The sequence below is a fragment of the Erigeron canadensis genome, chromosome 2 (assembly GCF_010389155.1).
Source record: "Erigeron canadensis isolate Cc75 chromosome 2, C_canadensis_v1, whole genome shotgun sequence".
Taxonomy (NCBI): domain Eukaryota; kingdom Viridiplantae; phylum Streptophyta; class Magnoliopsida; order Asterales; family Asteraceae; genus Erigeron; species Erigeron canadensis.
In genome coordinates this window covers 2,454,107-2,479,865 of record NC_057762.1, presented here as the reverse complement: position 1 = coordinate 2,479,865, position 25,759 = coordinate 2,454,107, and the positions used below count along the sequence as shown (strand labels likewise).

Sequence of the window (25,759 nt, the reverse complement as noted above, 5' to 3'; positions counted from 1 at the left end):
ACAACAATTTTTATCCACCTACAACAAATATACATATCATATTGTACGGTGTACAGCCGTATAAAATATGTATTGTTGTGGATGATTGAAAGTTGTTGTAGATTTATCACTCGCCAACAAAAACTTTTGTCATAAAATGCAAGCCAGGTAGTTATGTAATGTACAATCCACCAGGTTCCAAGCAAAAACCTCCATATATTATATAAACAATCAACATATCTCTTGTAAATTCTCATCCAAGAAAGAGTCTTCAAACAAAAACTCCGGCCAGTTATACGAAGAAGCTCCTCCATCTCCACCGTAGCTAATAGCGCTGCCACTCTCAATTGAACCGCTATTATTGGTGGCGGTGGTGTCGATCAATGGTGGAATAGGAGTCCAGCTGGTGACTGATGATGATGAAGACGATGAATTGACATTTGTCAGTCTTGATTGGCTAGTGAGATGACCCATGACTTCATGATCATTAGTAATTGATGGTAAATTCATGATTGAGACTTCATGGAGTGGTTGGGTAAGATTAGAATTTCCCAAAAGAAATTGTTTGATTTCTTCACTTTCTTGACAAAGTTCTTGTGGAATTTCGTTCATAAAATTAGGTTTTTCTTCGTGTAAGGGAGGAATCATATTCGTTCGGTACATGTTTGATGGTTGTGTGTTATTTTGGAGCAAAAGGTTGACATATTGAAGATTTTGAGCTAGTTGATTATGTTCAAGTAACTCTTTGATGTTAGCTAGAGCTAGTAGCTGAGGCAAGCAAGAAAACAAGTCGGTTCTCGGCCTATGGGTCATCGGGTCAATGCCCATATGGAGTAGTTTCTTCTTCATATGTGTATTCCAGTAATTCTTGATTTCATTATCCGTACGTCCAGGTAAATGTGTTGCTATCGTGGACCATCTTCAAGTAATAAAAAAAACCAAAAAAGCAATGCTCATTAAGTCAAGAATAGGCAAGAAAAACATGTAAGGTGGTTCATTAGTTGACATTATATATAAAATTGATATACATTTATATGAATGCATACCGTATTGTCATGGTGTCTCACCAAACATATAATTTAGGGACCATATGGTTTAATTGTTTATATATTATTAAAAAAAAATTAATACGAAGTAGAGTTTAGTAGAAATAATTACTTGTTTCCAAGAATGGAGTGAAGGTGATTGATCATGTTCTCTTCTTCTTGTGAGAATTTTCCTCTCTTGATATCGGGTCTTAGATAATTTGTCCATCTTAATCTGCAACTCTTTCCACATCTTTTAAGACCTAAAAATATATAATTTTAATTTAATCTAACACGTACATATCGAACAAATTTATAAGCTATTGTAATATGTATATATATGAACGATGAACGAAGAGGGAGAAAGATAGATCGAGAGAGAGAGAGAAAGAGGAATGACCAGCAAGTTTAGGGAGGGATCTCCAGCTTCCATGGCCATGATTTTGGATGTAATTGATAAGCTGTTGATCTTCTTCAGGGGTCCATGCACCTTTTCTGAGGTTATTTTCATCATCCCTACTTGTTGGAGTAGGAGACCTTCCCATTTCTTTTTATTTTTAGAGACTTTAGTTTTGTTGCTTCTTATGGACAGAGAAACTACTTTTGTTGCTTGTTTTGGACACCAATATTTAGTCCTTTGGGTTGGGGTATACATATATACCCTCACCTTTGCTTCTAAACTTGTACTTCCTCCTCTCGATCACACTTTTAATACAAAAACAAATATGTAAGTCCTTCTCTTTTTAAATATTATACATACTAAAAAGTAGTAGTAACTTGTATTGTATAATACTAAAAAGTAGTAGTAACTTGTATTGTGTAAGTCTATGTTCATGAGGTACCATAAAAACATGATTTTCTTTCATTTTCCTTTTTGGATGGGGCATTTGGTAGGAGAGAGTCATAAAGAATGAAAATATAATAAAAAAAAATATTGGTAGTAAAGAGAATGAGTATTTGAAAAGATAATATATTACAATGTTTGGTAACAACAAAGAATGAAGATAAGAGAAATATAAAAAAAATAAAAAATTAATATGAAAAAAAAGTATCAAAAACTAATTATTATATCATGATATAAATAATTAAAATTTATAGTTTAATCCATGAGAAAAAAAATAATAAGGAAACTTGATTTCATTCTCACAATTCTTCACCATTTTAGGAGGAATCATGAGAATGAAAATGATTCCTCCTTCTACCTCTTCATTTCCATTCTCTCATGTAACCAAACAAAGGAAGTGATTCTCATTCCATTTCCACCATTTCCATTTCATCCTACCAAACATCCCCTAAGTTTCTAAACGTTTATGCCCATTAAAACTTTTGTTTGTTATTTTTCTTGGAAGTAATCATTAGATGTTTAATGTGTATATAAATATATAATGACAAGCCCGGATTGATTATCATGTTTGTATCCATATGTCGTTTACAAAGCGTATTTCACAGTAACGTACAGGTATAATTACTAGTTTATACAAATTTACGAGCCATTTATAATTAATCTTCGTATATATGTCTTAGAACATAATTCTAATTGTTGTTAATTATTATTGAGTAATTGATAGACTTGTTAACGATTTTCCATTAACCGGTTAGATCGTACAACCAACATAAAGAAAAAGGTAAATTACGTAAACATTATGGTTAAAGACTTAATTGACTTAGGACCACAAAACAGTTTTTTCTTTTTTCGGATAATAACATAATAATGATAACATTTATTTGTAAAAACAACAATCGAGTGGATGGTTGTGACGCTTGGTTATGACTTCCATATGCTATACGAGTTGTTTATTCTATTAGTCTATCTATTTATTTATAGTTTGAATTTGAGTTTATAAGTTTGCAAAAATTTCCTAAACATATAAACGTTTTAGAACCATGCATATATGTTTCAAACTAGCTAGTTAGGCATTGCAATACCCAAATTTCGTATAAAGTTACTAACTAAAATTAAGATGCGATACTACATATGAAGTGCGAGGTGACATTGTTTTAAGAACCAAGTTTAATTAATATGTACAATGCAAATTCTTGTATCTATATAAACATTATATTCATATTCTAGATAATACATATATAAACACATTTAAGTCAATGTCAAACTTAACTCTTGTCGCACAATGTCATGGTCACACTTACTTTTTAATCTAACTTTTAAGTACGCGTACATAAAAGCATAAACAGTACACTTAAAGTTGTTTTAGAAAGTTGACAAATACATATATATGGTCCACAAAAGCAGCTCGCATATTGGTAAAATACCAATAATACATCGGAAGAAGCAAAAAGGCGTATTTCATACATTCCGACAAAATATTGTTGCTCAATAATATAAGAAATTATCTGTTCCTTAACATTGCTTATTGCTTTTTTCCATCTACAATACAATCATTTATGCAATGCAATTCATGTATATATTAGACTATATTCTTTATCTTAGTAATGTAGTAGGCATTAATTTGGTAGTTTTCAAACTAATTTCGAGGACACGTATTTACCTTTTCTCTTATCAGTTCCACGTCAGAAAAATGTATTAAACACACTAAAACGGTGTTTGTCTATCTAGAGGTCTTTGAGTTCAAAATCGGGAAGAAAAACTACCATTAACAACTATTCTAAACAACAATATTAGAGATACCTTAAAATATTCTAAACAACAATACACTCGAAAGGTTTGTAGTCAAGATTAATATGCTTTTTCGAGTATATGTATATGTATTCCCAATTCTGATATCCTATACATAACTATACTCCGGCATATTCATCAGAGTATATTTATAAACATGTGTCTATCGAGTAATAGATAGCCTAAGCCATTGACCAATACGGGTATGAATGTCTACATAACACTTACGATAAAACAATATTCCGTTCTCGTACAACAAATAGTAACATACCAGACCAACACACAGAATACAATTTTTTGGTTCGGTTTGACTTCCAACTTGGAGTTCGTTTTGATGGTTCGAATCTTGAGTTTAAAAACAACAAACTAAATGTATTCATTTTATTGGGTCTAATTAAATTAATCCATCCAAGTTAACACTCTTGCTTGTGAAGGTTTATTTAGTCGGCAGCACATGTAATCAAATTTACTTTTTGTTAACATAACTTTGTTTAGTGTTAAACATGCATGCCCCATTAACTATTTAACCTACATCAGCAAAATGGGTTCCCTAGTTATCGACACAACAAAAAGTATTACTGTACCCTTAAAAGCACAATCTACAAAATATAAAATTTCATAAAATGCGTTCCATCGCGATATCATTTGCCCTTAAAAAGTTGTGTTGCACATGTATTTTGACTTCGTCGGAAATTTATATTATCCCCTATGTTTCGATAGTGATAGATGACCTCCAGTGTTAGGCCTTAACTGCTCTGATAGTGTTGTTTTCAACATCTTGCTTCTTTGACTTTAGCTATGATAGCTACTAATTAATCATGAAACCTCATAATTCAAGTTATATACCGATAAAACAAGAGTTGCGGAAATAAGAAGAAACATAAGACTAGACTGCTAAAACTGTTGTTTTGAGTCACAAACAGTCCATTACCAGAGTATACGCAAAAAAGAAAAAAAATTTATGCACAGACGCAAGAAAAGACTGTACGTGTTGAATGGTTCCATCGTCTACATGACGCAAATAAATGCCACTTTCTCACCAAAATTTCTTTGAAAGTTGAAACCCAATAATGATGTTAAGGTGACCAACAATATTTTTTGGAGCCAAGAATTAGAAGCAAAAACATGGCTAGCAATGTGGTAACGTTACTTTCTATGGATTAAAGTATCAACAAATTGTTATGTAAAAACTTACTCCACCTTCAAGACGATCTTCATGAACTCGTAAACAAAGTAGCTTATTGCAGCTGAAGGCAGTACCTGGAAAATTAAAATGTAAATGTGGGTCAACTTCTTGAAATAGATTGACAATACGAAATCAGTATTGTAGAATATGTTGACAAAGTATGTTTTCATGTGATATCATCAGATTGTTTCAAATGTACAAACATTAATGCAACACAAGCAAATACAGTAATAAACTTTAAAACATTCCCGTAAACGTTCAATCCTAGATACAACAATCGAATGGTAAGAGTATAAATATACATACCAATATGCTACTCTTATTTATCCCGTTATTTCTATAAATAGTCAGGATTTGCCAACAAGCAAACACCATCAAAACTGATTATTACAATTTCATGCAGCACAAATAAATAAGATACATGGTTTTCAGTTAGTAAATTTTATCAGAATAATAGATTAGACATTTAACTATTAGGTAAAAACTTCTTGTGAGCTCATGAAGGGAACATTAAAGCATTGTAAGATCAGATCAGTCATATAAACATTCATAGTTGTCAAAAGCGAAGGAGCACTCAAAGCGCAATGACCCCAAATGAGGCCTAGGCGAGAGGTGCAAAAGAAGCGCGGGCCCAAAAAGAAAAAAAAAAGAACTTAACTAAAAAACTTGAAACCAAATTATTCATAATTATGTTGAAATCATCTATAGTAGAATATAGAAAAGTATGAAAACAACTATTAAAGAACGAAAACATATACTACTAAAGCATGGAAGCTGGTTTCTATAGCCCAGAAAAACAAAAAATAGAAACCCTATGAAACAACAATAGCAACGCCTTATAGAAACAGGTTTCTAAAATGAATGGAAACGAACTTTATTTTGTATGGGGGGGAGGGGGGGGGGGGGTGGTTGGGGGGTGGGGGGGAGGGGATGGTTAATCCTACTAATTCATTAGCCTAAAAAGGAAAGAGATTAAGTGGAATCCACTTGTCACATTCATATGGTTTTAGAAGGATTTTTAGGCTAATGTTTAGGAGGATTAATCATTTTCCTTTTTTTTATATAGACAGGAAAATATCAACACCACATATAATTGTTCAAAGCAGGACTTTAACCCACAACCTTTTGGTTGATGAGCCAACACACATAAGCCTGTTGGAGTAGGAAGACATGTATATCTAAAACAGACTCAGGAGAATCATTATTCGCAGAATCGCAAACTTCCACAAGGTTACTATATATTATTATAACTTAGTGACATTTGAACATTAGATACAGTTAAAAGTTAAAACTTATCCCATAAATGCTTGTCAAGGATGCAATAATTCAGACAATTGACAAATAGTCAAAACACTTTCCATAAAACACATGCTTATTCATGGAGCTCGAGATCAGCACATACGTATAAACATTCATCCATAACTAGAAGCATTTATTCTGGTTTATAAATAAATGTTTAGTGTTGTGATATAAACCTTTTTTGAGGTAAAAAAGTATACATATCTAATCCGTGTAAAAATTTCAAGAATAGTAAGTGCACTCTCGAATTATGGAGCGAGTATATTAACCAAGTATCTCAATACATCTTTGAAGGTTTTGAAGGAAAACATAATTGAGGAACTACATCCTGTATTCCACCAAAATGCATTGGACTGAACATACTTAAATAACTAAATGCATTTGTGGGACCGGGTATTGTAGTTGTTCTAGTGATACATAATAAAGTTTCCAAATAGCCCTTAATACTTGTGGACCCAAACCAAATAAGCTTCAAGTTAAACTTAGTATGGGCGGAAGATGGAATTAGGATTGAATTTATAAAAGAAAAGAACTCATGCATTTTCAGAGAAGATAAAGATTATGTTGCATTTTTTTCAAGACAATGGGAAGATCATTTATATAATCTCCTAAAGTCCTAATGATCATCCAGTTATTTAAGGGTCAAGTAATGAACTTTGTATAGGATGATGCATTAAAATTGATTTTTTTAAATGGTAGAGTATACTTGTACCTATTTTTATCTAGAAAAAAAGTATTTATGGGTCACAAAAGTATTAAAAAGGTAACAAGCAGTCCACCTGTGAAAAGATTAAACCAGACCTTCAGTTTTTCAATCTACATTCCTGTCTTGATTTATTTTAGTAAAAGAGGGATCTAAAACTTCTTTTCACATCATACACATGAAAGGACTACATTTCATGCTTATAAGCCAATAATAAACATAGATAGGATAGAAACATACCTGTAATAAACTAGGAATAAGTCCTGCATAAAGAGCCGAAACACCTCCATTCTCAACAATTTTTATACATGTTGCTAATGCACTCAATTTATTTGCACGGACTTGCAACTGTAGCTGCCTTCTTACGACTTCAAATGGATAAGTAGCCACCTCTGCACATGCACCGGCAATGGCTCCATGTAATAACGTTCTCCTTGGTCCCAATTCTAACTGTTCCAAAATATTTAAACCTTCACCCTGCTGACTCATGTACTTGATTCTTTGTTTTCCTTCAGGAGAATTCAAGTACGCTGATTTTAATATATCATAAACTCCATAAAAGACTGCACTCGAAGGTGCCATGCTTAAAATTGAAGGAACCAGTCCTTTATAAAGAGATAAGAACCCTTCGGTTTGAATAATGTGGGTGAAAGCTCCAATGACACCACCCAAAGCTTCACCGCCTGGTGCCACTAGTCGTGTTCGAATCTGAAAAATTATTCTGGAATTTGGTTATTTGCTCATAATTTTTGCAAATAAAGAGATACGATCCATGATTGATATATTATATTATTGTTGCGTACTTGCGTTTCAAGGGGGTGTTCTGTTGTTTGAAGTTGTAATAAAGTGACCAGTAGAAGGTTAATTTATTGGAAATTGGGACAAAAGTGTAAGTAGGGTGCTATTTGATGGGCTTTACCCCTTAACAATAGGTAGCCTATTGCCCTATATAGGATGTATAATGCCTACGTGACTGATTAAGCGGCCAAAATTACGGTTTTTTAGAACATTGATTTATGAATATATGTATACATATATATATGGTATCCTTGCAAGGGTAAAAAAAATTAGAAAACTTAATGGATATACCTCATATTTTGGGCTCTTGTTTGACTATAGAAGTAAAAATAAATCAGGTATCACTAATCTAAAGCACAAATGTAAACAGTTAACTGAGAAAATTTTATAGAACTCACAGTGTCAAGTGGCAAACAAAGAATACTAGCAGTCATGCCAGCCCCAGCACCAGCAAAAAGCCTCTCAAAATTTGTTGTATCTTCATTTCCAGTTATCCTTAGAAGTTGCTTTCTATACGAATCGTAAGCATAAAAATTCAGAGCCTTAAATGGAGCCGTGCGAAGAATGTTAACAAAATTTCCTTTCCAGAAGCCTCTCAAGCCTTGAGAAGAAGCAATAGTTTTAATTAAATCAAAAAGATTCTTCTGTTCACCACGAACCATGTATTCCAGCTTTAGTCTTTCAAGTGGTGCCACGAGAGTTCTGTTTAGAAGAATATTCGTTTATACACACACATAGAAAGAGATCTATACGATGAAAAACGAGAAAGGAAATACAAAGTAACAAAACTTTTGACTTGGAGGAATGAAATTTCTTGGATTTTCTACATGTATATTAACCATAATAATAGTTATTACAACCTCAATGTAAGCTTATGATAACGATCTATATATTTTAAGTTATTTTAGGAAAACAGAGAAGTCGTTTTATTAACGTATAGGAATTCATTAAGTATTTAATGAAGCGTTCGTGAATAAAACTTTGTTACATTGTGATCTCTCATCCCATTCCATGATTGAATAGAAAATGAACTTCCCATGGTCATCAATGAGAATTAACCAAACAGTAGGGATCACCTTCCTCCAAAAACGGGTGAGTTCATTAGAGAAAAAAAAACAACTTTTTCGATTCCGATGGGATGAATCAGTCGATTCCTTCTTGGATGTCATCATATCAAACACTAACTTATGCCTTATCCCATTGAACATTTTATTGTTTTGGTTAAGAAAGTCTCCTTGAACCAACAGTTATTGCTACGGAGGTGTTTGTGCAATTGGTAAACCTATGCTCCAGATCCATCATCCACAATAATAACGAGATAAAATATAAAAACTCGGTGATGCAACCATTACTACCAGAGATGCTCAAGCAACCCAAGAATTCAATATGAATCTAGGATCAATAATAACTGACCTCTCCACTACATAACTATGGAAGTGATGTAACTACCTTAGTTACTTGGCTTAGACGCCTGACACGATCTTCAGGAGTCAGGAGAGTAGATATCAGTCAAGGACTCAAGGTTGACATGGTAATTACTAATTAGTTCAGGGATAACATCCATATTAGAGAGAGATAGTATTGTAAAACATACTATACATTAATGTATTACCAACTTGGCCCATTATTCTATCCTGTGGCTGGCATAAGATACCAGAAATATTCAATGCTATCATGAGCTAACTCCACACCACATCATATGCCCATAAATTTGCAACTTTTCGTTTATGTTTTTTTTTTATAATAAAATTGACTAGGGTAAGATCCCCTTTACCAAAATAAATATGCCCATAGAGAGATTAGATCTTGGTTTTTAAAATCGCGAGGCTCACAAAAGTGACAGGGTCCATTTATGAAGTGCAAAGCACAAAAAACGGCGGAATTTCCATACTCGAGGCGCACACTTATGAAAACATATTTATAAAATATTTATATAGTATTTATAAGTATATAAAACATAAAATTCTAAAAGTAACCAACAGATATTGAAGATAACCATCAATCTAAATGATCAGTAGGCTAACTTGCCGTCCACACCCTAGCATTCCATAAATCATGTACTATACTTCAACTTAGAAATTAATAATCACATAACATCATCAAAAGAAGGTTGCTTAAAGGTTGTAAGGTTAAATTAGGAGCCCACTAACCAGCAGTCCAGAACTCATGTACATCACAACTAAATTGGCACAAAGTAACATTGCCTGCAGCTTAGGTCACCTAAGCTTAAGGCGAGCTTTTTAAAACCACATATTGGATGATTGAGCATCACCAAGAGCTTTCAAACCTTTACTTAAACAAGATTCTCAAGTTTTAGAGCTTAAAGTATATGGAGAATTTGAATGCAAAAAAAAAAAAAAAAAAAAAAAACTCAAAATAGCTAGACATGCTTTGTACAAACAGAATACCTCACTTCAAGGGCATGCTAATATATCAAATATTAAGGACCACAACCTAGCAAGTTAATATATTGTCACAACAAAAACTATAAATATAAAAGCATAAACATGAGTCATCCCATATTCCCATTTGAAGTAACTTACCCTTAAGAATCATGAAGTGCTTTTCTTGTGAAATTTCAAATTTGATATTGACTACATCATGGTATAGTGATGCAACATCTATATACGACAGTGATACGAACTCATCCCATAATAGGCTCGCATCAAGCTATAAGCTAGGTGTAGAACTCACTCCCACTAGCTAGCTTAAAGAAGAATGAGACACCTAGACTTATAAACCACCAACCAATCCTATACTTGGCCGATGTGGGATCGTAACAATACCCCACCCTTTGAAGAGCCAACGTCCTCGTTGGTCATGGTTAGCACCCTACTTTTTGGGTCCAAGCCACCACTTCATAGGCCACCACTCCGAGCTCGTTGGTCACAGTTGGTCACGGTTGGCACCCTTTCTTTTTCGGGTCCAAGCCACCACTTCTAGTGTTGGAACTTCGAAGGTAGGGCTGGCTATGATACCAAAATGATACGAACCCATCCCATAATAGGCTCGCATCAAACCATAAGCTAGGTGTAGAACTCACTCCCACAAGCTAAAAGAGGGGACACCTAGACTTATGAACCAGTAAACCACCAACCAATCCCATTCTTGGTCGATATGGGAACGTAACAGATAACACCTATACCTTTAGTTACCTCCAAACCTCATATTCACAACTTATGTGGTGTTCAAGAATCATACTCTAATGTACTAATATTATTCTCACAAAATAGCTCTCTAACTCAACCACATTTCAAGCCTTTTGGCATGCAACATCTATCCAACGTTGTTTTCTGTCTTAGTGGCTCATAAACATATAAATTTTGCATTAACAAATAAATGTATTTCTTTCCATAAGCTCGAAAATTTAGAACTTATAAAACAAAAGCTCTAAAATTTACAAGTAAGATACACATTAAACTTTAAGAGAAATACATATAAATTTTTATACTCTAAATTTAACATACACTATCTTAAAAACTAGACATCAATATTTTCCTTTTTGTAGTAATCGGTATAAAGTTTTAGCTACTCATAAGTTATGTATGGCAATGGTAGTTGGAGATAAAACTAGACTTTGGGAGTTGGGATATTTTTTCAAGACGTTACTTGAGTAGCTTTTGTATTAGGATCCTTTAGGAGCCAAAACATTTACCTACAACGGGGAAACGGGTAAAGTATTCCCTAATAACGGGAAGACGAGTCATTGTACGATGGGGGCAACCACCCCCATAAAGTTTCGAAGGCGTAACGTATTTTTTTCAAATATCTTTTTTGCCCCTACATAAATTTATAATTGAAGATAGTGTTTAGTGAAACAAGACACATTTATAGCCTAGTGGATATGCTCCAAATTTTGAAAGAGGAGATGATGTGTTCAACCCTTGCCTGTTGCACATCTACATATTTTGCCTTTTTACTTTTTAATACATTTTTTTGCCTTTTGCCAAAAGTTTATATGAAATCTCGGTTACTTCCTCAAATCATACATTAATATTATAATAAAATTAAATAAATCAAGAAACTACATGACAATGTAAGGAAATACATCACAAAAATATTATAGTTTTAGTTTTGTCATTCTCTTTTAAATTAAAAGTATTTTTCTTTGACAAATGTATTTCTCATAAACATACGATAACAAGTTTTCTTCATTTCGGTTGTTTATTTGTTTCGTTCTCAAATTCTAGTTTAGTTAAATTTAGTTTGACTCAATTATTGGTTAAAAACCTGATCGACACACTTAAAATTTTTAGTTTGCCCCCATGCAAAAAAGTTTTTGACCCCATCTCTGCTCAGATGTACATGGCCTAATAAGGATATCCCATTACTATTTCTGAACGTTTTCCTTGGCCACCCCAAAAGATTGTTACCTAGATAGGTTCGAACTTCGAACCTAAAACCTATTCTCAGAATCTCAGGATGCGTGACCACTGGCCATGGTGGTCAAACTGTTTTTTTTTTTTTTGTTTTGTAAACCTATGTTCTAAACATCTTCCTAACAAGTCCTTTCTAATCCACACCTAGCATGCATTGACTATCACTTCATTTTAACCACACATTTAACCAAAATGGAAAGAAAAAAAAAAAAAAAAAACAATAAAAACAAGAAACACAAACCTTGAAACCATGGCAGCAACAGCTCCAGCCCACAAATGTTTAGTAGTATTCATAGCAGCAGGCTTCCCTCTTAATCTAACATTAATCTTTTTCTTCTTATCCTCAACCACCCCATTACCGCCCCCATTGACCGCCGCAGCCGCCGCCGCCAAAATCTGATTTCTTGAACTCCCATCAATACCATCATTCCCCTTGACTGACAAACTAACTGACAAAAACCCACATCCCAAAATCCAATCTTTTTGCCGGAAAACACCACCACCGTTATTCCGGCGACCGGAGCTGTAATGGGTACTGTTTTCTGCTAAAACGACGTCGTTTAGATAATGAGAAAGATTGTTGCTTTCAAGAAATAAGCCACCATTTAGAAAATGCCCAGAAGTTGATGATGTTGGAGCTTCAATTGAAATTGAATTTCTGAAATTTAATCTTCTTGACATTTTTGATTTTAAATCCAAAGAGTCAATTTATATAATCTATATATATTCTATATTTTATTTTAAAACTGAATATAGTAGTAGTAGTAATTGGGGATGAACATATTGAAGAGTAACATTGAAAGGAATGGTTTGATTGGTGGTTTCAAGCCAATAGGCTTATATTTTGCTGGTTTTGGTATTTTAATATGATTAATAATAACTTTTTTTAAGGATATACTTTTGATTTTCGGTATTTACTAGGATAATTAAGAGAGAGAAACTTTTAGATAAGAAATATAGTATATCCTGTAATATCACAAAAAGGAATCTTGTAATTTTGCAGGTAAATACGGACTACTTGTCAATTTGTGATAGCGTGGTAGTATCAATGGTTTATACCAATCATACTAAACAAATTCTAAAAATCTAAGAGGGTTGGCAACCCACATTTCACCATTTTTCTCACCACTCACTTTTAACTAATCATAATATGTCACCTCAACTCCACAACTCACTCACCACTCATTCAAATTTCATTGGCATCCGACCATTCACTCACCACTCATTCTATAATTTTCATTTTATTTAAACATTAAATTTCATTAAACTAAAAATATTCAAATACATATGCAAAACATAATAATTCTTGGAATTAAAACAAATAAAAAAAACATACTAGAAATACTTAAAAGATATAACATAAATAATAGAAATACGACTACTTGTTATCATCGTTCGACTGGAGGTGTGGTAAGTTTAGACCCGCTAGATGGTCTGTCAGATCATACCGGAGACGGAAATGTGTCTCCTCGTCCTGTATCTCCGGTAAGGCGTCCCAATGACTACTTGGGCGGACAACTGGATCTCCTATATGAACTGGACAAATCGCACGACCACTATCCTGAATGATCATGTTGTGCAGAATCACACACGCATATACCAAGTTCCTTATTGTACCTAGTGACCATTGTCAAAACGGTCGATCAATGATATGTCATTTTCCTTTGAGAACACCAAATGCCCGTTCAATATCTTTGCGAGCCGCCTCTTGTGCCGTTTTGAACATTTTTTCTTTCTCGTCTGTCGGGTATTTGTACGCTTTAACAAACGTAGACCATGTAAGATATATGCCATCGACTAGATAGTAGCCACGTCTATAAGTACGCCCATTTACACTGAATGGAACGTAAGGAGCAGTGCCCATACGCTCGGGGAGGAACAAGGGAGATTGTTGCAGCACATTGATGTCATTTAAAGCACCCGGAGGACCAAAAAAGGCGTACCAAATCCATAAATCTTGAGACGCCGTTGCTTCCAACATAATAGTGGGGTATTCATGATCACCCCTTTTGTATTGCCCCCACCACTCCATTGGACACATCTTCCAAACAAGATGTGTACAATCCAGACTACCGATCATTCCAGGCAAGTGATGCCTTTCTTTGTGTGCTTCAAACAAACGATGGAGATCATGTGTTGTTGGTTTACGCAGATATTCGGTCTTGTAAGTGTCAACGATAGCGTCACAAAAAATTTGAAGACATTCACGTGATGTTCTCCCGGCCATCTCTAAATACTCGTCGTACTCATCAGGAGGATTACCGGTTGCAAGTTGTCGGATGGCAGATGTGCACTTCTGTATCGGTGTAAAACTCTTGGCCAATCGGGCATCATACGAGTCCTGAAAATACGCGTGACTCGACTCTAGATCTTGCACGATCTTTAGAAAGAGTCTTTTAGGCATACAAATACCTATCTTCAAAGAAATCATCGTCGTATTTGGGTTCTTCACAAAAGTAGTCGCGGTGCAATCTTTTAGTAGCAGTCCAACGGTTATGGTTCACGACTTTACGTTTCGCACGTGAACGGACCGTGGAACTTTCGGCTTCTTCGGACTCAATGGCGTTCGCAAACACCTCTAAACTACTATCGTCGGACCATTCGAACGGTTCGTCGATGATTGTGGTGGAACCAATATGTTTTTGAATTTTTTTAGTGTGTGTATGTTTGAATTGTAGTGTGTTTTTTGAAAGAGAAAGTGAATGTGGTATGTGTGTTTTGTAGTTGTAGTGTATGTGTGTTTTGTGTTGTGAGTTGGGAGTATATATAAAGTAAAAAACAAAAAAAAATAAATAAAAAAAATCTGCAACTTAACGTTGGAAGTCAAAGTAACCGTTGGAACCCACCTCGTTTTTGGAGCCCGCGCAAGTTCACCCGCGTGGTGTGACCACGCCTTTTGACACCACGATGCGTCGTGGGTTGATGGCGGCGGTGTTCCGTGGTGGCGCCGCGATGACCACGCGCCCAACTTCCCACCGATGCCAACCCCCTAAGTAACACAATATGCGTGTTATATAACGGTAAGGTCAAATAATGTAAATTATTGATGTGAAGGTGTTTGATTAACGAGAGTAATATAGATATTTTATATTATAAAAATTTGATAATATAATTTAATACAAAGAATTGGTGATGCTTTAATTTATTAAAGATAATTTGGTCAATTTATATGTTTCATAAGTTTTAACTTTTAATATGAAACTATAATTTTTAAATAGTAGTATAAACGAGATATGTCACCCGGGCGTTGCTTCGGGATACACTGTAGTTATTGTGTACGATAACATGTAAAATTTATAAAGTTTTTTTTTTTTATAAATAGGGTTTAGTATCTCTGTGTGTAAGTGACTTTTACACTTTTTCTATTGTGTGAATGTAACTTTCATATGGTTCATTGTATATAACTAACTTATTAAATTGAACAATTAATGTAAAATGTATATGTGAAAAACTATATGAGCTATCACGTAGAAGTTTTTTGATTGCTGAACGTAAAAAATTTACATTAATCGTTCAATTTAACAAGTTATTTACATACAATGAACCAAATGAAAGTTACATTTACATAATAAGAAAAGTGTAAAAGTTACTTATACTCCTAAATACTTAACCTTTAAAAACAATTAACCATTAAATTTTTAATATCATCTTTTTGTTTAATTTTATGCTAGTAATAAATTTAACGTTAAATTTCAAATAACATAAGTAAGTAACACATAATGCTGTCTTATATAGATTTTAAGTCTTAATATCACGATAGTGTATGAATCAGGTTGAGATATAATTAGTTTTATCATTACTCAGGTCAAAAGATTACATAATTCCTAATAACTTTTTATTGTTTAATTTTTATAAAGTACTATTTGGTTTACAATTGTTCAACGTGTTTTGAGTACAACAAACATGAGTGCTGCGTGCAACTACATTACGTGATATATTTGTGTAGGCCCAAAACAAAGTTAAACAAACTTGGTCAAGACCAAAACCACAAGTCCAAGTGTCCAATACTGTAGTTTGCACGCATATTAATACTTTCTTTTTAATATATATATATATATATATATATGGTAGCTTTCCGGTAAGAATAAGTTGAAAATAAAAACAGTGAGAACAGTTTCTGGCCATTGGATGGATAAAATTGAAGGCTAAGATGATTGAGGATATTTTTGTAATATTTAATAGAATTAATGATAGATATGTCTTTTTACATGTATTTTAAAGGATACAAAAGTAATTGAATATTAAAAAAAGAAAAGAAAAACAAAAAATGAAAATATGCATGCTATCACGTTCATGACAGTTTTCCCAATTAGCAGTTACACTTCATGTTCACATTTTTATTGTAAACTAAGGATGAATATTTATATAAAATATTGAATTTACGTAGGAAATTTATTCAAACTTTATTATTGCATAATAATATAACTAGTTTGAAGTTAAAAAAAATTGACTTGTGTATTCTCGTTTGCATCCTTTTTATATAGGTATTGAAATTTGACATTAAAACTGCATCCTCTTTATATACGAATTTTGCATCCAATTTTTTTCATTTGATTTGCGCATCCAATATCAATTTCTGCATCCACATTTAAGTGAAAATTTGCATCCTCTTTTATAGCACAGTCATGTATCAATTTTCTAAAAATGGTTTGTGGATTCACTTTATAGCCGAGTTATGCATCCTCTTCATTTAAGAGTTGTGCATCCATTAATTTGTTTAAAGATATTTCGTGCATCGAAGAAACTATGCATCCATATTACATAGGACAAATTGAATGTTTCTAAATTCATGCAAATCGAACACTTATTACACCTACTGTTGAGAAAATAAAAATCGAACGGGACAAAAAATAAAGCGTAAACACTTATTACACCAATTTTTAAGAAAATAAATAACAAACGAGACAAAAAAATAAAAAAACTGGACGGTGGCAATAGTCATTCTTTACTTTAATGGCAATTATTAATTTTATTAACTCATCGAAACAAATATAGAACATGTATTATTGGTATATAATAATTTAAGTGATTAAAAATATGGAATATGTAGAAGCCGTTTTGATATATCAAATTAAATTTGAAACGGCAGTTTAATGAATTAATAAATAATAACTACTTCTAAAAAATCTAAATTAAATGTATTTTTGAATTGTCTAAATTATCCTTTCTAATGGTTGGTAATGTGGAAGTGTCCTATTGGTTCTTACATGTTCTTATTTTTAATTTGTTCTTATTGGATGACTCCCCTATATATATATATATATATATATATATTATAGTAACACTTAACTTATTCTCAACATTATACATCATATTTTATAAATATATTACATGTACTGTATTATTGGTATGTTATAAAAGTGATATATTATATTATTTATTTAAAACTTGTGTTAGATTTTTTCTCTTAAACTGACTTGTTATAAAAATTATTATGTGTCATAAATTAGTCAAAAATCTTAATCGAATTATCAAGTCCTTAAAACATATGAGACCTAACCGAAGACAAAAATAAACAAATTACCACATGCCTATTTACATTGTGTCCCCTCATTTTGACCGGGGTATTTATGAAAACAAATAAACAATCTCTATTTTTTTTTTTTTATAAAAACATGACTGTTTACATTTTACCTACTCGTAATTCCTATTTACATTGTGTCCCATTATAAAGTCACCATACATGCCAAATATTATTTATTATTATTCATTCTTCTAATAGCACTTTTAATATTATAATTACCTGTTTAAGCAAAAAGTAATGATACTTCCTACAAATTTTATTTTTAATATCATGACTACGTATCAATATGTTATCCATTAAATCTCGGCCAGATCATTGGTAAATGGTAATTGAACTTTGAACTATTTGAACACGACTCTTTTGTGAAGAATTGGTCTTTGTGTACTCCAAATATATGATTCCCTTACTGGGCCAGTGGGCCCTGTATAAGCAACATTCTATTGGGCCTTAAGTAATCCAACTCAAAAAATAATATAGGTTGATTACCATCAAGGGCGGGGACAAAGTTTAAGAGGCCCAGGTGCCCTCGGCTCCTCATTATGCTTTTTCGCTCAATGAGTCAATGGTGTGATTTTAATCGCAATTAATTGATTCAAAAACATATTTTGTTATTGTTATTTTTGGGTCTCGTGAATTTCGCTCCCTGATTATCTTTCGTAATGTTATCTTTAGGTCTCGTGATCCTCGCCCCTTTGTTTCAGCCTTCTCCAATGATCATGGTATAACAAAGATGATGAATAGGCCTTAACACGACACAAACATCTTTAACTATTCTCCAAGTTGATTAAGAAATGAGATCCTCCCATATTGATTTTAAAATTTAGATGAAAAACTTTGGATCCAACAAAACTTAGAAAAATTGTGGTATAAAGTATCGATAAATTTTTGGTTTTGACCATTAGATTACTTGAGCCGCCCTCGTTATTCTTATGAAGAATTATCATATCTTTGAAAATCGTAGATATACAAAAAAAAATAAAAAATAAAAAATAAAAAAATAAATAAAAGTGTATTATTAGGCTTTGCAAATATACAAACGCATTAAGTTGAAGTTAGGTTTAGATTGTGACACTCATTAAATTCCCCTGTTCTAATAGTGTATCACAATGAACAGTAAGCAAGCTAGCTAGCTTTCACTATCATCAAGTACAAAACGATATCAACATGATACAAAGGCAAGTTACTCGTGGAGATGCCCCCTTTAATTATGAAAGAAAGAAAAATGACACATCATCTAGTTATTATTGCATATGAAAACAACCTTGCAATCAGGACCGGGTTTAAGGAATTTCGGGCTTAGGACAGGCCAAAAGAATAACGGCCTTTATGCTAGGAGCAACGAATTTGACCAGACGACCTAGCTAAAAGCCAAAACATGCTTGTATTTAACGTGTTCTGATCAGAATGCTTATAGTTAATTATTAGTAGAGATGTCTCTTATGAAAGAAAGAAAAATACACCACATATACTTATGTATTTTAGATAGGAAAAGAACCTTACAATGACAATATATGTTATGGACCTTACTATCTACATCACTCAGACGCTCTTCTTTAAATAGTTGTTCATTTCAACTAAAAGAACAAATTAAAGGATATTTATTTTGTATCTGTTTAGTACTATATATTACGTAACGAGAAGGTTATGACATTGAATACAACCTCATGCGTCCATACTTTTTCATCATGAGAAAACACTATCCAAGTGTCTATGTATATAGTACTTGTGTGTGATATAGATACATTACATGTAGATTGTTGGAGATTTCTGTACATGCAGTTATATCTCAATGACCAAATTAATATCAATACGAATTGTGGGATCACTCGAATGTCCGGGTATCACAAAATTTATACTTGGATGGTATGTATTATATATAATGTTATTGTTTCAACTGCCAAAATCAGTAACAAAATATATATGGCATATACTCCCTACCTCATAATGCACAAAAATTATAATGTCGTACCATTACACTAAAATACTCTGCCTTTCAATTTAAATCGTTAATTACATGAGTTTTAATTTTTATTGTCCAATTTACTCGGAGTGGGTTTGTCTTTAACTCGAATGTACTTGATCTAACTGGGAAGTTGGGATATCCTCGTGATCATTTTTAAATCTTTTTTATAGTCACACGCCGACCAATTAACAGTTGGTGTTAATTATAGATCAAATTTGAATCTAATTAAAATAGATAGACAACTTTATCAATTTGGACTTTTGTATAATTTTTGTGTTTGTAACCACGCATATGCTTGTCGCCTTTGTTAAATCGAAAATAGAAATTACGAAATACATGCGGAATGCTTTTTCACAAATTCGAATACTGAGAGCATGTTTGGTTCACGTAATGTTTTTGTAAGGATTTTGTTTTCAAAAAATCAAGAGAGAGTAGAAATGAAATTCTATCCAATAACTCAAAGAAATGTGAATTACGTTAAATGAAATAATGTTTACATTTCAATGGAATAAATTTCATCATTTTTTGACAATTAAACATACTATATAATGAATTTCAATTTCAATTCCATCAGATATCATTAAAATCCATAAACCAAACGCGAGATGTGTTTTTGTTAATTAACACCCGATCATAATTAAAGATGCTTAAGTTGTGTATATTATATTTTAAAAGAATAATGTAAAATTGATGTGTCGAGTGTTGAAATGACGGTAGTATATCTAACTTAAATTGTACTATATATATATGTGACGTACATCGGGATTGTCACTTTGTGTTCACTGAAAAATTTGTTGACTACTGACCATGCATCATCCGGCCCTTGGATATGGTTTGATTAGCATTTGCATTGCACACATATGGTTGTTGTGATGATATAAATATGCCATATATATAAATTACTTATACGAAACCATTTCTGAATTCTGATGACTTTAATGAACTTGTATCGCGCTATTAAATTTATTCATCAATAGGTAATTTAATAAACATTCAAAAGGGTGGTTGAATTTATTAATAAATATATTCATATTGGTAGTTGATCATTTCTCATTAAATAATTTACCAATATTGTTTTTTATAAAATATAAACAAAATTTTTAACTTTTGTCTTATATATATAATAGATAGCTATATAGTTATACCAAGCTTGTAAAATCTGCTCGTAAGGGTGGAGGGAGTGGAGAGTTCAATCCTCCCATCTCCCTTCAATTAACCAATTAAATTATTTTACCTCAATTCAATCCCCCAACCTTTTTTCAACCTTTTTTTAGTGGCAACCGAAACTCCTAACTTTTTTTTCCACATTTTAATAATTTATCTTTAACATATATAAACTTTACATAATTAACCCTTTTATATATATAACTTACCATATTTATAAAGAGAACACATACATTTCATTTAGATATTAAAAATTTAAAGATACAAAACATAAAATAAAATAAAAACACATACATTTTATTACGAATAAAAAAAACTAAATAAATAAATCGGCAATATGTGTTGGTTGAGCCGCCGGGTCGTCGAGATGGGATAAATTTAGTCTCCCAACGTGCTCTTTAAGATCATATCGAAGACGATGATGAACTTTTTCATCTTCTATCTCATCCACTGCATCGTGGTTATAAATCACTTGAACTCCCCTATCCACAATACGAACCGGTGATATTGCTCTTCCATCATCCTTTATAATCATGTTGTGCAATATAATACACGCGTGCACAATGTTAGTAATCTTGTCGACCGTCATCGCTCGTATTGGCCGACTCAAAATCCCCCATTTTCCTTTCAAAACACCAAACACTCGCTCTACATCCTTTCTTGCCGATTCTTGAACTTTCTTGAACTCTCTGTCATTTGTTTCAGTCGGATATGGCATTGCCTTGACATGAGTCGCCCACTTAGGATAGATTCCATCGGTAAGATAGTATCCCCGTTTGTAACGACAGTCGTTTACGGTAAAAGACGAGTCAGGAGCCGTCGAATTTCACTCCCTCATATATAAAGTCGATTGATTCAATACATTGATATCGTTGAGCGACCCTAGAGGACCAAAAAAAGCATGCCAAATCCACAAGTCTTGAGAAGCAACGACTTCAAGCGTAACCATTGGGTATGGATGATCACCTATCTTGTATTGTCCCTTCAACGCTTTAGGACAATTTCTCCAAACAAAATGCGTACAATCAAGATTTGCTAGCATTCCCGGAATCTTGTGTATCCGTTCATGCGCTTTGTATAACCGGGCAACATCATGACTAGTCGCCCTACGTAAGTACTCGTCACGATATAACTCGATGATCGCGCTGCAAATATGATCAAGGCTTTCGCGATAAGTTCTTGCTGCCATGCACAAGTAGTCATCAAAGTTATCTGGAGGGTTGCCAGTTCCAAGTTGTTCTACCGCGGATGTGCATTTTTGTATGGCAGCTAAACTCTTTCCCCCCCGACAGATCTAGACGCTGTTGAAAGTAAACGAACCGTTGCTCAATATCAGTAACAATCTTTAAAAATAACCTTTGACTCATTCTAAATCTTTCACGAAACCAAACCGGGCCAAACTTTGGGTTTTCAACAAAGTAGTCATGCATAAGTGTTTCGTGAGCTCGTTCCCAAAACTGCTCGATGTAGGCGCGAGTTTTGGTTGAGCTTGCTGTGTCGTCTTCAACCGCGTCAAGAACACTTTGCAAAAAAGGTAGGCTACTACCCGTGGATAAATTTAGAAACGACAAAGCAATTGAAAATTCTGAAGCTGAATAAATTTCTTCGGACGATGGTGATGATGAAGATGATGAAGATAATGGATCCATGTGATGAAAATATGTTAATAATTGTGTTTGAAATGAGAAATATAGAGTAAAAATGGTGTTGGGTTGTGTTTTTGGTATAATAGGTTCGGCTCTATATATACAAATTTTAAATAAAAAAAAGTTTTCCAAACTTGTCACTTTTAGTCCCTGGAGCGTATATTTTTACACCAAAGGTCCTCCAACGGTCACATGACCGTTTGAAATACTTACACTTTTAGTCCCTGTCGTTCCCAATTCGCAGCGAGAATGGAACTCGCTCAACCCAGCTCGCGCTCAGCTTGCGTCACTTGCATCCGAAGCTCGCCCATCTCCCGCCAACTCGCGCCCATCTCGCGCTCGGCTCCTTCCACCCTAACTAACATATATGCGTATTCTAATTTATTTGTTTCAGTTCATTATTTTTAAAGATAACACAATATATAAGTTTAATTTTTATAATAACTTATTAATAATTATTTTTGGTTATTAGGGGGAAAATAATAAATGATGAGAGTTTGCTTCATTGATCATATTACATCTTATCAACACATTTAAAATGTACAAACTTTGATTAATCTTAATTTTAATCAAGGAAAAATATGAGTCAAATACTTGAATTACTTAATTATCACATGACATGTTTGGATACTTTGGCAGTCAGCTTCTTTTAAAGTTAAAGCAACCCAAATGCAAATTCTAAATTTTACATAAAAAGTGAAATGAAAACCATACAATTTTAATTTATGGGAAAATGTTAGGCGTAAAATATAAGAACATTATAACAGACAGAAACCAAATATATATAATAGATGATAGATATTTTTAAAATTAATTAAAATAATATATACCTGATATTCCAAAACAAAATAGATTTTTTCTTGGGCCTTCTAATTGGAAGACCAAAAAAAGCATAGTACATTAGCATTTAGCAACAAAATAGATTTTTTCTTGGGCCTTTTAATTTTTTTATTCGCAAGTGATTTGCATATACCACAATTAATAATAGAGTACTATAATTTTTTGCTCAAAAACCAAAAATCTTTTTCGCAGTCTGAGCATATTAAAAAGTTATAAGTTACACTAAATTCATATTATTCTAGATAAAGAAAAAGGGGTTTACTAAATACAGCCCTTAGGGCTGTGTTTAAGGTGCATAAATTGTTTGTACATTTATCATGGAAATCAGGAGGTGGACTTTTAATATGGTTTTACACACGTTTTAGCATTTCCCAAAGAAAAATAACCAAAAGCCAACCTTTCTAATTCCATTGGCTTCATTCATATTCACCTTCCTTTCTTACCAATTCACCATTCATATACACTACTTAATTAAAGACATATAACTAGCTAGCTAGCTAAATTTTTTAAAATTATATCAAATAAAATTTTACACATTCTTATATTAGAAACAACTAGGGGATGCACTTAGTTAATAGTTAAACCATGATTAGCTAATTAATTAATTAATTTAACTAATCAACACAAGAGGCTTAATTCTCTTGTAAAGAGACTTGGAGGGGTTTGATTGGGTGGATGCATGAATTTACAATTAGGGCATGAAGGTGAACTCTTGAACATCATTACCAACATATGACACTTCTTACAAACTGCTGTCATCATCTCTTGTTGTTGATCTCCACTTGATGATGATCCTTCCAAAGCCAACCATGATGGCATACCGCCATTTTTACTTATTTTCTTATTGTTTGATGTCATCGGCGTGTTCGAATTCTTGTACTTTGAGAAGTTGTCGGCAACATGGTGTTTCTTTGTTGAATTATGATGATGATGATCATGAGATGATGATGATGATCCACATGGTAAGTTGAGTTCAAGATCAAGACTCATATGACTCTTTGGTGGTTCTTGTGTGCTTCTTCTAGGATCCATTGAAGTCTTTTTATGTGTGCTTGTGTTGTAATAATATATTTGGCCAGACTGCATGGATTCAATTGTGTAATTAGAGAATTAACTAATTATTAATGATAAATTGAACTTAATCAAGTGCTTTGTATAAACTTTTCAACCCTAAATAAGTTTTTAATTTTTGTTTTGCCATAATTTTCAACTCTATCAAAATATATGAACACTTTTATGACTTGTCTATTGACACACATAATTCATTTTATCGTCTTTTGAAAGAAATTAAAGTATACATATACCTTGATATCGAGGCAACGTTGCCACTCCAAAGGCATGGGAGTCTCGAGATGAAGTTCGGTGTCAAGTAATGATTTCTTCGAGTTTTTGATTTTTGATGAAAGGAGATCATCCAAGAAATCTTGAGGTTGTAATGATCCATCACGTTTTCTCTTCTTAGAAAAATCTTCACAATCTTGAATCATTGTTGATGTAGGCAAAATAGATGTATGAATAGAAACCATATAAGATATAAATTATATATAGATATAGCAAACTTCTCTCCTTTTGTTCACTCTAAAGAGGGTGTTTGTGTTTTTGAGATGTTAAGTGTGTGTGTGAGATCAAGATTGTGTAATGGTGATGACATTTATATAGAAGGGAAAGAAGAAAAAAAAAGGAGGTAAATGAGGTAGGATAATTAAAATAAGCAAATAACTAAAAGGGAGAATCTAAAAGGGGCAAAATAATAAATGTGGAACTAGTGTGGCCCCATCAAAACTCTTCATTACTTGCACTTCAAGTGAAGCTATAAGTTTTTGCAATTACTACCACAATTTTATGTAGTTCTACCAAACGTTTAGCTAGCTCATAAACGTCTCTTTCTTTCATATGTAATGTCAAATGTATTTCGTAGTTTCATACACTTGATTATAAGGACTATGCTATGAGCCAATGAAGACAATATAACTAGTTCGTACGTACACGAGTGATGGATGTCTATATATAGTGACGGACCAGCAGGGAGGCTAAAATAATTTAGCAATCGGGCACCTTTATTTTAAATTTCAGATTGTGCTTTCGATATATTATTATAATTCATGATCAATCAACTCATTGCTATAGTTGTTGATCATACACCTGAACTTTGATTGCACCACTCAATTTGGTAGCCAATTTTTATATGATAAAGTTAGCATAACACCTCACCTATAATTAAATGCAAGGTCTTTTGTAACATGAATTCAATTTGAATATATATATTTATGTACTGGTATACGTATTAAAAGACCCGTTAAACGTCGTGATCATCAATTAATTGCACTTAAATACATAAGATAACTACATATTTTGAAACGCGTATTGTAATATATTTTTCTATATTATAACTCACTCCATCTATTGGTTATGATCATAGTACATGCTATGTAATTAACACGATTTGCATAACACGCAAATTAAGTCCTTAAATTAATTTGTATTGCACTACATTTGTGTAACTTCATCTAATGGTTATGATCATATAGATATATAATTGGTAATTAGTGAATCCACATGTCAAATTCTTAAGGTTTTAGGTTGATTTTAGGCATATGAGTTATTTACATTTAATAGCTAGG

The 25,759-nt window shown here is 32.9% G+C and overlaps 5 protein-coding genes across 5 annotated transcripts; all 5 read right to left on the bottom strand.

The window, feature by feature from the left end:
* Positions 1-210: 210 nt before the first annotated feature.
* Positions 211-1,549, bottom strand: LOC122586753 (transcription factor MYB93-like). The gene is made up of 3 exons (XM_043758742.1): positions 1,405-1,549; positions 1,138-1,267; positions 211-898 (listed from the first exon to the last, which is right to left on the bottom strand). The coding sequence occupies exons 1-3, from the start codon at positions 1,547-1,549 to the stop codon at positions 211-213; spliced, it is 963 nt and encodes a 320-aa protein (XP_043614677.1).
* A 3,045-nt stretch (positions 1,550-4,594) lies between these two features.
* Positions 4,595-12,855, bottom strand: LOC122588810 (probable mitochondrial adenine nucleotide transporter BTL3). Its single transcript, XM_043761016.1, has 4 exons — positions 12,243-12,855; positions 8,021-8,324; positions 7,065-7,532; positions 4,595-4,896 (listed from the first exon to the last, which is right to left on the bottom strand). The coding sequence occupies exons 1-4, from the start codon at positions 12,680-12,682 to the stop codon at positions 4,828-4,830; spliced, it is 1,281 nt and encodes a 426-aa protein (XP_043616951.1). The 5' UTR covers positions 12,683-12,855; the 3' UTR covers positions 4,595-4,827.
* An 800-nt stretch (positions 12,856-13,655) lies between these two features.
* Positions 13,656-14,432, bottom strand: LOC122586752. The gene has a single exon (XM_043758741.1). The coding sequence runs from the start codon at positions 14,430-14,432 to the stop codon at positions 13,656-13,658; it is 777 nt and encodes a 258-aa protein (XP_043614676.1).
* A 7,046-nt stretch (positions 14,433-21,478) lies between these two features.
* Positions 21,479-22,301, bottom strand: LOC122586751. The gene is made up of 2 exons (XM_043758740.1): positions 21,973-22,301; positions 21,479-21,797 (listed from the first exon to the last, which is right to left on the bottom strand). Exons 1-2 carry the CDS (start codon positions 22,299-22,301, stop codon positions 21,479-21,481), a joined length of 648 nt encoding a protein of 215 aa, XP_043614675.1.
* A 1,272-nt stretch (positions 22,302-23,573) lies between these two features.
* On the bottom strand, positions 23,574-24,741 carry LOC122589837. The gene is made up of 2 exons (XM_043762158.1): positions 24,443-24,741; positions 23,574-24,218 (listed from the first exon to the last, which is right to left on the bottom strand). The coding sequence occupies exons 1-2, from the start codon at positions 24,662-24,664 to the stop codon at positions 23,757-23,759; spliced, it is 684 nt and encodes a 227-aa protein (XP_043618093.1). The 5' UTR covers positions 24,665-24,741; the 3' UTR covers positions 23,574-23,756.
* Between the last annotated feature and the right edge of the window lie 1,018 nt (positions 24,742-25,759).